Genomic DNA, 12,778 nt, shown 5'->3' with positions numbered 1-12,778 from the left:
AGTCAAAAACACAATAGATTAATTTTCGAAATGAATCTAAAATGAACAAAAATAGGCTATAAGAGCTAGTCAATTTTCTTTAATTTGAAAAAAAGTTTTTTGATGAGTCACTAACAAAATTTGATATTTTGCAGAAATTTAACTGTTTCTTTATCTTCAAGTGCTTTTCTAAGACCAAACTTCAAATTTTAATATAGGCACCAAAACTGACCGACCGGAACACCTCGGCTATTGAATTTTGGTATAGTCACAGCTACAGTCGTTACTGTTAAAATATGAATTTCGACGCGTTATTTACTCTAACATACTGTCTTGCTTCCGCGATTTCACCCTCGTTCACTCTTACAATAAGCGGTCCTCTTCATCTTAGCATTGCGAATTCCGATGGTTATCAAATTATGAACAAAGCTGCCGATATTTGCGTTGTTGCCAACGTATCTTTGAATTTAAACTTCAAAATCGGGAACGTGGGTTATTCCCAAATAACTGTATGTGAAAATGGATATGTTGTGCCCGGAACCGCCGGAACCCTTGAAACCCCGCCCGAGTTGTCAGCACCGAGCGATTTTGACTCGGCAACAACGACCATGATTGCGGCCGGGCTAATCGACAACACGAGAATTGACAATTTTTACGATAAAGAATGTATATATAGCTCGGAAAAAGAATCTTATTATAAAGAACCAATTTGTACAAAATGGGCAACCGCGTTCGAGAGTTTCGGTAACTCCACGAATGAAGAATTATCGGCGATTACTTATAATTTGAACCCATTTTATGGCGCGAATGCGACGGGAGCGCGCAATGTTGAAGCGTGGAAAAACGCTGGTTTGTCATTAACAACCTATTACAAAATGGCTTACCATGACGGCGTCGATGACGAAAGTCTAGCTAGTTCATTTTTCTACCGTTTTATAGAATTTGGAAAATATGTCAAGTGGTACTTAAACAATATTGTGATAGCTGGTATAAGACAGGCTGATTTTCCGATTATCGAAAATGTTACAACCGATACTGATTTTAACGTAACTTGGGCATTATCGATATCGTGGTATAAAGTTGCCCAACCTTATTACATAATAGACGCACAGAACACTTTTCAGCTTGTGTTGGCGTGTATGGAATCTGTAAAATGTGTTCTTTTGTTTGATTATTTCGAGTTGCTTTTTGTTGAGCAAGATGGTGAATTTATGAGGGCTGGTGTGACTGGTCCCAATATACTGGGTAAGAACTTCGATTCGAATAGCTTTAAAATTTATAATTTTATATTGATGAAATCATGTACGATTACAGGCGAATTTTGATAGAAAAGAATTTTTCCACCGCAAACAGCTCATGACATCTCTTAGCAGTAAATTCGGTGACATTGGTGAAATTTTCTAAGGTTAGTTGTGAATTTATCAATTCATACAAAACAAACCGCATAAGCAATGCCCGATTTTTTTTACCTCTCTTTGTTTTTAAATCAGGTTGACTCCACTATATGGTTGAATAGGTGGCCGCCGTATTGACCGACAGGGCGTTTAGCCGACAACCGAAAAATGGGAAATTTAGCCGACAATTTAAGTAAAATGAGCAATAAAACTTATTCTAAAGCTGTGTTTGGCCAATTTAAAACACTATTTCATAAGCGGACAAATATACCGCAGTTTTTACATCAACTAGTGTAACGAAGGTCTTTCCGTGGTCCGATCGTATTTTACCGCATCTGGCCATGCCTCGCGGGCCATGACCATGCCTCAGCGACCCGTGGGACTTGCTATGGATCTATCACAACCGAACTACTGATTTATGGACCAATTATGGACTTTTATTACCCATTATGATAAAACTGTCGGCTACATTTCTCATTTTTTCCTTGTCGGTTAAACGCCCTGTCGACCAATTTTCCTAGCACCGGTTGAATATAAGAGGTGATATTTTGTCCAGGGTTGAGATGTCAGCACCATTTCAGCGCATTATTTTGTAAGAAGTGCACTGAACGTGCCAAATTTATGTAACAAATTAGCTGAATGCGTTGAAATGTGCTAAAATGTGCTGACCGCGCTGATTTTTCAAAATTTTCAGCGCAAAAATCTTACATAATATACTTAAAAGCTTAAAAATGTTTAATATTACTTAAAAGCGCTACATTGCGCTGAAAATATGTAATAAATGAGCTGAATTTTCAGGGGATTTCTTACATAATTTCAGCTCATTTCTTCTTAAACTGTTTATGAATATAAAATCAAATTTAGTGGGAAGAATTTCAGGAATCAATGGTGTAGTGGAATAAGGGATGACTACGGCATCAGAGAGCAGGGATCGAGTCGCAGTCAGCCCTTTTTTTGAAAATTCAGTGGTTTTCACCTTATTTCTTGCAAAGTTTCAGCGCATTTCAGCACATTTGAGAGCATTATTAAGCATTTTTTTCCCAACCCCGATAGCGTTTTTTAGCAGTGAAATTTTAATTTAATTTTCACCGCTTGATATTTCACAGCCAACAACTTTTTGTTTCACTGTGTTGAACACAGATCTAAAATTCTTGCATCAAAATCACCGCAAATTTTATACATCATTTAGTCGTTTTTAACGGTGAAACCTCGCTCCGGGTGTTAGCCATCGAGGCATTTTAGCATGAAATGTCTAAGACCTAATTCAAAAAAAACCTTTCGAGTTACCGGGGACGCCAATCTTATACAATTTTACGCATTTAATAATTCATGCATTCTTAGGATTACTCTGTACAAAGTTTTGTACGGAAGAATAAAGAAAAAATAACATTTCTTATTGCTTGCGGGTACTTTCTGAAATATTCTTAGATATAATCTAACTTTTTAGTTCCAGTGGAGCTTCCTGGATCTGGGTTTGCAAACGTCTCAGATTTGGTCTCCGGTACGAATACAGGAATTCCTGGTCTGTGGCTCTATGAAATAAACCAGCATAGCTCAGGGCCAGTTATTCGATCATACGAACTATTGAGGGGAGACGAAACAACTACTAACCCATCATTCGCTCAAACAACTTCAGAAGCAGTTATCGCAACCAATCACAGCGGTTATGATGCAATCATATAGCACAACAAAACTCACATTCATTTTTATCATTAAAAAATAATAATTTTGCATCGGTATCTTATACTTTTGGCCAATGCAGTCCTTGCTTGACTTTTTGGAAAAAAGGGTCTGATTTGGACCTTGAAATCTTGTCGGCACTGGGTTCCAAAAAAGGAAATAGTTGTTTTCAAATTTATAAATCCATCGCTCAAAAAACAAAAGACTAAGTCTTTAACTAAAAAGCTGTTTCCTCGTTTACCCGTGTCCAAATTTTTGGTGTTCATAAGCAACTGTGTACAATCTAGCTTCTGCTCCTATTGTTGTTTCTATAGCATAGCATACCCTAGTTGAGAAGAACAAACAAAAACAACAAAAATTTGTAAGAAAGCCTCGGTATATTCGGTTTAAAATGTAAGAAAGCTTCGGTTTTAGGCGAATGAAATTGTCGGTTTTTTCCATAGGAAAATATGATATTTTGTTTATAATGTAACCAAACGTTATTGTACGGTTTTTTCTCAGGAATTTCAAACGTACTTCTTAGATAAAAATACTGAAAGAAAATACGAAACCATTGAAAATTCTTCTTTAGCTTGTTCACAGAAATAAACGAACGAATATCAATTTCTTAGTTATTTTTGAATTCAAAAGTTTATTTTGAATTCAATTTAAATTTTTAGAATTATGTTGATTTATTCGCATTCACTGTGTTTTGTACTTTCTTGTACCTTGCAAGCAAATTTTGTGACCACTGGTTAGGTTTGAAACCGAATATGCCGACTGTTTTTTTTGTTCGGTCTGCCGGACTAATCTGCGGTTAAAACTCAGAAGATAAAAGTTCATGGTATTATTCTCAAAAATACCGAATATCTCTTACGTTTGAAAAACGACGATACCGAATCTCTCTAACGTTTAAGAAACGACAATACCAAATCTGTCTTACGTTTAAAATGACGTTACCAATCTTTCTTTTGTTAAGTAACGATCAAAAACGACGATACCGGCAAAAAATCAGAAGAATTTTGTTGCCTTTGGCTAGAATAAAACAAAGATACCAACGATTTCTCATGTTCAAAAACGGATAATTTCTCAACTAGGGTGATAAGAAGTGTGAATAACAATAGTAATTTCTGTACGCCATATTGAGTGTTCATAATGGTTTTTTTTGATGGTTAAGTATGCTGGAAAATATTTGATGGTTACAGTGGATCCGGGACATGTAGACCAATCATTATTTTACATTTTGATCTGGTTTGTTCTGCAAATTTGCCATTGTATCTAAATTTTTTTTAACTTGACATTTTAATTGAATCAACAAAGACGCACAAGTTCAGATTTTTTGGGATCATGAAAGGTATTTTTGTATTTATAAAGTATTTAGTATTTGGATTGAAGAATTTTTCTATTTCTAACTGATGTTCCAAAAAAACTCCTTGTGAAATCCTTTCAATTTGATAATAAATTAACTATATATTAGAGGGAATATCAAATTAATGATATTTTGATCTCAATTATAGCGTTTGTAAAAAATAGACAAAAAATTCGAGATTTTGTGACAAATTACAATGATGAGTTCATCAGCAGCATTTTAGATACCAGATATTATAACAAATAAGAGTTTTTTGAAAAGAGAGCAGGATATCGGTGGGCATTTTATGGTATGACCAAAAGTTACAGTCTGTAATTAGGTCTAACCAGAGGCCATGTTAGTCATGTTCAGAATTATTGAAAGTTTGAACCAACATGCATCTATAAGACCTTGATCAATTCTTCTATGCAAAATTTTCTAGATGTGTTCTCTGAAATAAGTTAAAAGTTACCAGTTAAAAACAACGCTTCCACTTTGAATTTTGGTAAGATGTTTAACATCAACACTGGAGGTTGCACGTTTTTGTAAAAATAAAAATGATAATTTATGATACTTAAAAAGCTACCCAGTGAAACAAAATTTGATACACCTGGCCACGTAATTCAAGATAACTCTTGTGAAAGATAAATCGTCTCGCCAAGATATTGTTAAGCAAAAATGTCTCGGAACACCACGATAAAACATCGACAGGATATTTGATATGTCAAGCAATTCTTGGCGTGATTCTCGGGACCAAAAAAACAGCTTCTAATGGAAGTGAAATAAAAAGAATTTTCAAATCTCTAAACTCCAATAAACAGAGAGCAACAGAAAGCAATATTAAAACTAAAACAAATGAAGCATGAAGAAATCAAAAGATATTTGAGATAAGATACTTGGTGGATCCCAATAGGAAAAGGAAAGAACCATCGTCAGCTGAACTTTCCAATATTTCTTTATAATTTTTGCTTTATTTTTTTTGTTTTGTTCAAAAGTTTTTAGAGGTGTTTTTTTTTTTTAATTTTATTTTCACAACTTGGTATGTCTCGACAATTACGGTTAATCTTTCTTGGTTATCTAGACAAGATCTTGTTTTTATATTCCAATGCAACGATCGTGCAAGTTTGTACATATCTTGAGGTTATCTTGCCAAGTTACATGTCATGATCTCAAACAGAAAAACCATGTCGTAGTGTTTCTTATCAAGGTGAATTAAATTTCAGTTCTCGGGGGAATGGTTCTTTCGTGAATTTTTTTCTCACACATCCCCCCCCCACATACAAATTTAGTGTTAGCACATTGCTATCTAAAAATTACTCAGGAGCCTGTGGGCGTAAAATTGATATACCCATTATATACCCATACTGGGGGTGGGGGTCGAAACAGAATAATCTGAATATTATTCCCCCGGTATTTCAAGTTGAAGCTATAATGATTCAAACACAGACGCAACGACAACTGAAGGAAGTTCAACCGAATATACAAATCGAGTAAACGTGACTTTATTCGAATCGACCGAAAATAGCGCCAATTTATCAATTCTGGACCCTGACGGAACCGCTTTAATTGCCGATATTGTTGCGTCCTGTCAAACGGTGCAAAGTAACGCATGTGATAATATTGTTTATGAAGTGAACAGTATTCCAGTCATCGAAGCTTGGCTGAAATTGAGCAATTTGACGGCAGGGACCTCGTACGAAATAACTGTGAATGAATCTACTTATGATGGGGTGCTCGTTACGTTTTCCAGAAATTCCTTCATCTTTTGCACAGGTGAGAATTGATGGATGCTTGTTACTAGAACACCTTCAATGCACACACTTTCTTTACCAAAGTAGATTAATGTTTAAAAAAACATTGAATTTCAGATTTTCTGATTGAAGTTTTTTTTTAGAAGAAAATGCTTTTTAAATTCACTTCTCTTCACAGATATTGTTGAAAAAAATTAAAGAAATTTCCGCGCATGCCTTGAAAAATGTATAATCTAAGGAGCTGGCTTTTTAAAACTTGCTTATAATCTTTTCCGAGCAAAATAAAAATGCACACACTCGCAGTTCGGAATTAGGAAAATGCAGGTACTGAAATTTTTGATGAAAATCAGAAATTTTCGAAAAAAATTTAAGGAAACAAGTTAACATTTCCTTCAGGTGTGTATAAGAGATCTTGATAGCCTGTAAATTATCAAAATACTTGCTAAAGTATAAACCATATTGCGCTAAAAGTATTTAAAAAAACTTCGGATAAACAAAGTGATAATAATAATAATAATAATATTGATAATAATAATAATAATAATAATAATAATAATAATAATAATAATAATAATAATAATAATAATAATCATCATCATAATAATAATAATAATCATCATCATCATCATGATGATAATAATAATAATAATAATAATAATAAAAATAATAATAATAATAATAATAATAATAATAAAAATAATAATAATAATAATAATACATTTGTTTTCAGTACAAATTGTTCAAGCTTCGAATAATTAAACAAATTAGAGTAAAATGCGTCGCACCGAACGGCTATTCAAAATTAGATTATATGTACCAAAATCATTTAGTTACTTACACTAGACCATTTAAGAGGAACAAGAAAAAAGGGGTCTAATAAACCAATATTACGCACCAACTATTTAATTGAATTAAACTAAAAAAATAGTTGCAAGGAAACTTTTTTTGTAGTCGAGCATACTACCAATACAAATAAAAATTGGAATCGATTATGTAATTGTCCAGGAAGGAGTGTAGCAGTTTTTTCAATTTTTTTAAAGTTTCTCAATCTTTATATTATAAATTTATATTATATATTGAATTTAGCTAAAAAAAAAGGTTTGAAAAAAACTTTGTTTTTTATCGAACATACTACCAATATAAGTTTCCAAAAAAATGGAATCGCTTATGTAATTGTCCAGGAAGGCGTGTAGCAGTTTTTTCATATTCTTCTCTTTAAATTTTCTCAAACTTTTTATTATATCAAAGTCAAGAGTGGATAGGCTATTGTAGAGTACTCTCAATTGAATGAGTTTAGTTTTCGTTTCTTGCGTGTTAGTTTTTTTTATGAGAGGTATCGTTTTGATTCTCCGTTCAGTTTCGAATGATATGTCAATTTCCTTGTCAGTTATGGATGAGTTAATAGATTCTCTAGGATAAATCCTTCAATGAATCGTTTTTACCTCATACTGTTTTTTAACAACAGCCATTTTTATGATAAGACGTGTTTGCAAGTATTATTTAATTTCAGTTCCTCGGGTTCTCGAATCGTCCTTTGGGATTGACCCCATAACCCAGACTTCCATTTCAATCAGTTTGAGCCAAAATACGCCCAACTTTGACAATGGAACTCTTTCCGTATATAGTCTGTCCCGTTACGAAATTGTAGGAACAACTTTTGACCGGGATGATTTCCCGATAACAATAACCGACTTGCCAACTGAGACGAGCGAGTACAACATTAGCTTCACGTTGTCTGTGGGAACTTTGACAAACTGTGGAAACGGAGCTATAGTAACTAGCGATGTTTTCTCTCTTGATTTTAACATTACAGGTAAAATTTATTATATTTTTGGGTCTTTTTGGGTCCAATTAAAGTCCCGTGAAAGTCCCCCGTTATGTTGTATGTGGGGAGGGGTGGTTTATGGGGGTGAACGTTTTCTATTGACCATGGGGTGTTTATGTGTGTGAGTGTGTGGGGGGAGGGGGGCTATAATACGAAACACGAAAAACTTTGCTTATTTTTACCCCGTTTTATTTAAAACCGTCCTAAAATTTATATGCGATGATGAAATCGGTCCATACAGAAATCAGCTTTCATCAGAACCATTCGGACCACCCTTGTCGAAAATTAATGGAAAGTTTATAAAAATTTACAAACTTCTATAAAATAATGCAAAATTTATAAAAAAAAAGTTATGCATAACCAGACAGAACCAAACCTCAGCACCTTATCATACTTGATTGCTTTTTGGCTTATAATGTAATGCAACTTGAAACGCTGTTCAAACATTATGAACTGGTGGCCTGTGAAAGCAAATCTTATTACCCCAATTTTTTTTTTAAAAAAAGTTGGGAAGTTTCATTGTTTTATTTACGTTTTAGATCAAACGGTGGCGCGCTGCGGAGGAAAAATTTGATGACGAGTTTTGCAACAACAGTCGTCATCTTCATTTCGCGGCCAGCTGTTCTACTTCTTGTGGTTCATTAATGAAACCCAAAGTTGAAATATCAGATGAACTTTACAAATTTTGCTGACAATAACACTCAAATTTTTTTACTCAGGAAAACTAACAAAAGTATCTGTACATAAAAATATCACAGTCCGTCTGATTGCCAAAAAAATATATTTGCAAAATCAAAGTTTCAATTTAGCTTTTATTTTACGCATCAAGCATTTAAAAATGAATCCTTAGAAATGAATCCTAAGGGGTTCCCATTTCAATTTTCAAAAAAAAACACTTTGCAGTTTTTATAACGCCTAATCTTAGTGTTAAGAATCACTAAAGACAGCTGCTTTTTAAAAAAGAGTGATTCTTGAAATATTTTTGAAAAATGAAAATTGCAACTATTCTCGTGAAGATCAAGTTCAATTACAAAATCTCATCTGGTATAGTAAAATTTTGATTTTTATAATTGATCGCATGAATGCAGCTAATTTTTAGAAAACCCTTCATCAAATGAAAAAATATTAAATGTGTAGAGCGCTAAAAACATAACGTTATTGTTCTCATTCGAAAAAAAAGAAAAGATTAAGTTATTAATCTGAATTTGTTATTTAAAAGATTAGTTTCACAATATCGATGGAATCGGAGTTTTTGGAAGACCGAATTAGGTAGTCGGAAACGATGTTTTGATATCAAAACAAATAGTTGACATTTCAGGAAGGTTTTGGTGAACAACACTACAACAAATTTAGAATAGCTGCTGTAAATTGGAGAAGCTGTTTTGATTTTCTTTTTTTATAAATAAAAACTAAACACTTATGCATACATACTGACAGACATACGTACATACACACAAGGAGAGAAAGAGAGAGAGAGAGAGAGAGAGAGAGAGAGAGAGATAGTGAGACAGTGAGAGAAAGAGAGAGAGAGAGAGAGAGAGAGAGAGAGAGAGAGAGTAGACGTAGAATTGAAAGTAAAGAGTAAAGACCTGTTGTGAGATAGGGTTTTAGGCGTTTCCTATAAAAATCTCCTGTTCTAGTTTGGTTGTCATATAACGTATAACTCCTAACCCAATAGCTTTAGTAAACTATAACTGGCGGGCTCTCAAATGTTCATCATGGCTAGAAAGGGAAAACCCCAACTTTTCTACGCAACTTTTTTCCATGGTTTTGCGGTTGTTGCTACGCAAAGACCACAAATTTGTTATCCTTGTTGTCCCCCACCAGTCTACTGGGTGCATATCATTTTCACCCCTCATCCGCGCGCCTGCTTTATTTCTACGTAATGATCTACTATGTAATGGTGTATTGGCTATTTCGAACGCAAAAGGCAATTGAATCCGATCATAGACGGCTTCAAGCACAACTGAGTCTGATCATAAACGGATCGAGCGCAACTGGGTCCGATCATGAACGGTTCGAGCGCAACTGGGCCTGATCAGAAACGTCTTCGAACGCAAATAAGTCTGATCAGCTAACTTTTCAAGTGCATTAAAATTTCATTATTTCGTTTTTAAATGAGAGATGTCGGCTCTGCCCAGAGGTAAAAGTAAAGCAGCGTTCTGATCAGAGACTCATCGAAGGTCAAATGGGTGTGATCAGAACCAAAGAGGTCCAGCTGATATCAAACGCCGGTCTCCTTTAGAGAATTTTGATAAAAACCGGAATAAAAACAGGATTTTATTTAATTGTATACCAAGACGCTTCTTATGGATTGGTCAATACTTCTAAGTTTTGCGAATTTTAGCGGTAAAATTGTTTTTACCGCATTCACTGCTAAGAACGGGAATTCTCAAAAAATTTTAGTGCTTTCACCACCGATTTTAAAGTTTTAGCGATTTTTATCGGTGACAACTCGCCCTGGGAGTATGATCTGAAGTAAATTCAAGCGCACAGGTGGGTCCGATTAGGTCTTTTCGAGCGCAGAGAGACTGTCGAGTAAACTTGAGCCTAATCAGAGGCGAATTCGAACGCACTTTGAGCGCATAGAAACTATCAAGCGCGGTTGAGTCTGATCAGAGGTACTTTCGGTCTGGTACGATGGGATCAGGAGGATTTCGAGCGCACACCTCAGCCTGGGGCAGATTTTTCAAATGACAAAGTTTACAAGTTAACCTCCTTTTGAAGGTCATTTTAAGGTCACTTTCGAAATTGTTGCGAGAGCACGCGTTGTGTCACTCACATCGTCACGTGCTTGTTTTTAGAAATCTCGTTGCGATTCGAAAACAAACGACTATTGAAAACAATGAAAAATGGCTGACATATTAAACTCATGGAGTTTTCCGTTGTCATTTAAAGAATGCAGTTCGAGTTGAGAAATATCTTTAACATTATTTTGTGAGTAAACAGTAGTACAAAAAGAAAAGAGGTCGAAATGGGCGAAAAAGGGTCAAGTGATGGAAAAATTATTTCACGGAAAGAAGCCAACAAACGCTGTAAGTATTCATTGAACTTTTCCTCAAATCTTCTCAAGTTTGTGCGGCTAAAAGTTATATAGAGACTCCAAAATACTGCGAAGACAACAAATACCCCCCCCCCCCCCCCCCCAAGTAAAATTATAGCCCCTCCCCCATTTTTGTCTGTTTAGCATAATGGGGGGTATGCGTAATATAGCCAATACGCTAGGGGGGTATAACGGGATAGACGCCAAGTTTCAACCAAGTATATTACGTGTAGTGTACCCCCGGTGCCACTGTGCCTCTTTGGATCATAATTACGGGTTCTTCACATTATAGCGACCCCCACCCCACGCGGGAAAGACCTAAATAATGGGAAAGACCTAAAATTAAGTAGTTAGTAATTTGGGACTTTCCCAGGATCTTTTCCGTTTGTGCCCCCCCCAGCTTAGTGGGCGCATATTATTTGCACCCCCCAGACGCACGTGCAATATTTTTACATAGGATTTACTATGAAATGGCACGTGCTCTGTAACTGGGGGGCGCATAACGTACTGGGGGGGCACAAACGGAAAAGATCCCTTTCCCATTATAACCCCCCATCAAAATATAGCCCCCCCCATCAAAATATAGCCCCCCATGAAAATATAGCCCCCCCCCCCCCCGCTGGGGGGCTATAATGGGAAAGACCCAGAAATTTACCTCAAAATGTGAGAAAACTGTGCATTGCAAATTGGATCTTTTCCGATTGTGCCCCCCCCCCCCCGCTTAGTGGGCGCATATTATTTGCACCCCCACCCCAGAAGCACGTGCCAAAATTTACATGTTGATTTACCATGTAATGACACTTGCTCTGTAACTGGGTGGAGCATAATGCACTGGGGGGGGGGGGTAAAAACGGAAAAGATCCTGCAAATTTTACACAATCCTGGCAACAGGAAGGGCTCGAACAACAAAGCAAAAAGCAATCAGAATAACCGAATAAGCAATTTCTGACGTTTATTTATCGGATATAATCTGTTTTGAGGTCTTTCGCATTATAGCCCCCCCCCCCCCCCCCCCCCCCCCCAGCTTAGTGGTCAGATAATCTATACCCCCCCTTAATGGGGGCTATATTTCATGAGGGCTATAATGGGGAAAGACCCCTGTTTGCCCCCCCCACCCAGTGTTTTTTACGCCCCCCCCCCCATGCTTGTAAAATAACAAAAAAGTAAAGGTACAACATAAAACATATCTTAGATTTGTCACCAAAATATTGCAAATCAAAATTGATGTTTTTCTACCGCTCAAATTTGATACTTATAATAATGGTAAGGTTCTCATGGTACCACCCATCTTGTCGGTCATTTACCCTCCCCGCAAACGTAAAATAATATGATTTTGTAGGCGAGCGGCAATGGGAACCAAATTTTAATAGACAGTCCGACATTTTATCACTCTAGAGACCGAATACCTATCCTGCAAAATCTTTCATTTCGGTATATGTTTATCTTAAAAGATCTTGAATGAACAATGGTTCTCTTTCAATAATCCAGCAAGTAAGTTTCAGTTGAGATATGTTAACAATCTCTTTGTTAACAATTCGTGTTGCTGTAAAGATGCGTATGTTTCGAGAGATAAATTGGAACAAAAAATTCAATGCTGAGCTAAATTTTTGTTGAAAGTTTAATAGGTTTTTTTTTTGTTTTTTTCCCCTCAAGTAATGATGAAAATTATCATGAATGTCAAATTCTTCTCAAATTTTTTTCGTCTTCTGGCCCGTTTGCACATTTAGGTTTTTTCAATCATATTGTTTAAAAAATATTTCTATTCTATGAAAAAAAAAT

General features: G+C 35.6%; 1 protein-coding gene across 1 annotated transcript; it reads left to right on the top strand.

Moving 5' to 3' along the window:
• Positions 1–275: 275 nt before the first annotated feature.
• On the top strand, positions 276–8,530 carry LOC142355404 (uncharacterized). Its single transcript, XM_075407594.1, has 5 exons — positions 276–1,224; positions 2,821–3,036; positions 5,827–6,153; positions 7,642–7,944; positions 8,496–8,530. Exons 1-5 carry the CDS (start codon positions 276–278, stop codon positions 8,528–8,530), a joined length of 1,830 nt encoding a protein of 609 aa, XP_075263709.1.
• The last annotated feature ends 4,248 nt before the right edge of the window (positions 8,531–12,778 follow it).

Source organism: Convolutriloba macropyga, unplaced genomic scaffold, assembly GCF_964194025.1.
Source record: "Convolutriloba macropyga unplaced genomic scaffold, txConMacr16.3 SCAFFOLD_5930, whole genome shotgun sequence".
NCBI classification, from domain to species: Eukaryota; Metazoa; Xenacoelomorpha; order Acoela; family Convolutidae; genus Convolutriloba; species Convolutriloba macropyga.
This window is presented reverse-complemented; position numbering and strand designations above follow the sequence as displayed.

Bases quoted from the DNA above. Each gene is read 5' to 3' on its own strand.
- LOC142355404 (XM_075407594.1), top strand. From the start codon at position 276: ATGAATTTCGACGCGTTATTTACTCTAACATACTGTCTTGCTTCCGCG. The intron at 3,037-5,826 runs GTTATGATGCAA...ATTCAAACACAG, and splicing joins TATCGCAACCAATCACAGCG to ACGCAACGACAACTGAAGGA. The intron at 6,154-7,641 runs GTGAGAATTGAT...ATTTAATTTCAG, and splicing joins TTCCTTCATCTTTTGCACAG to TTCCTCGGGTTCTCGAATCG.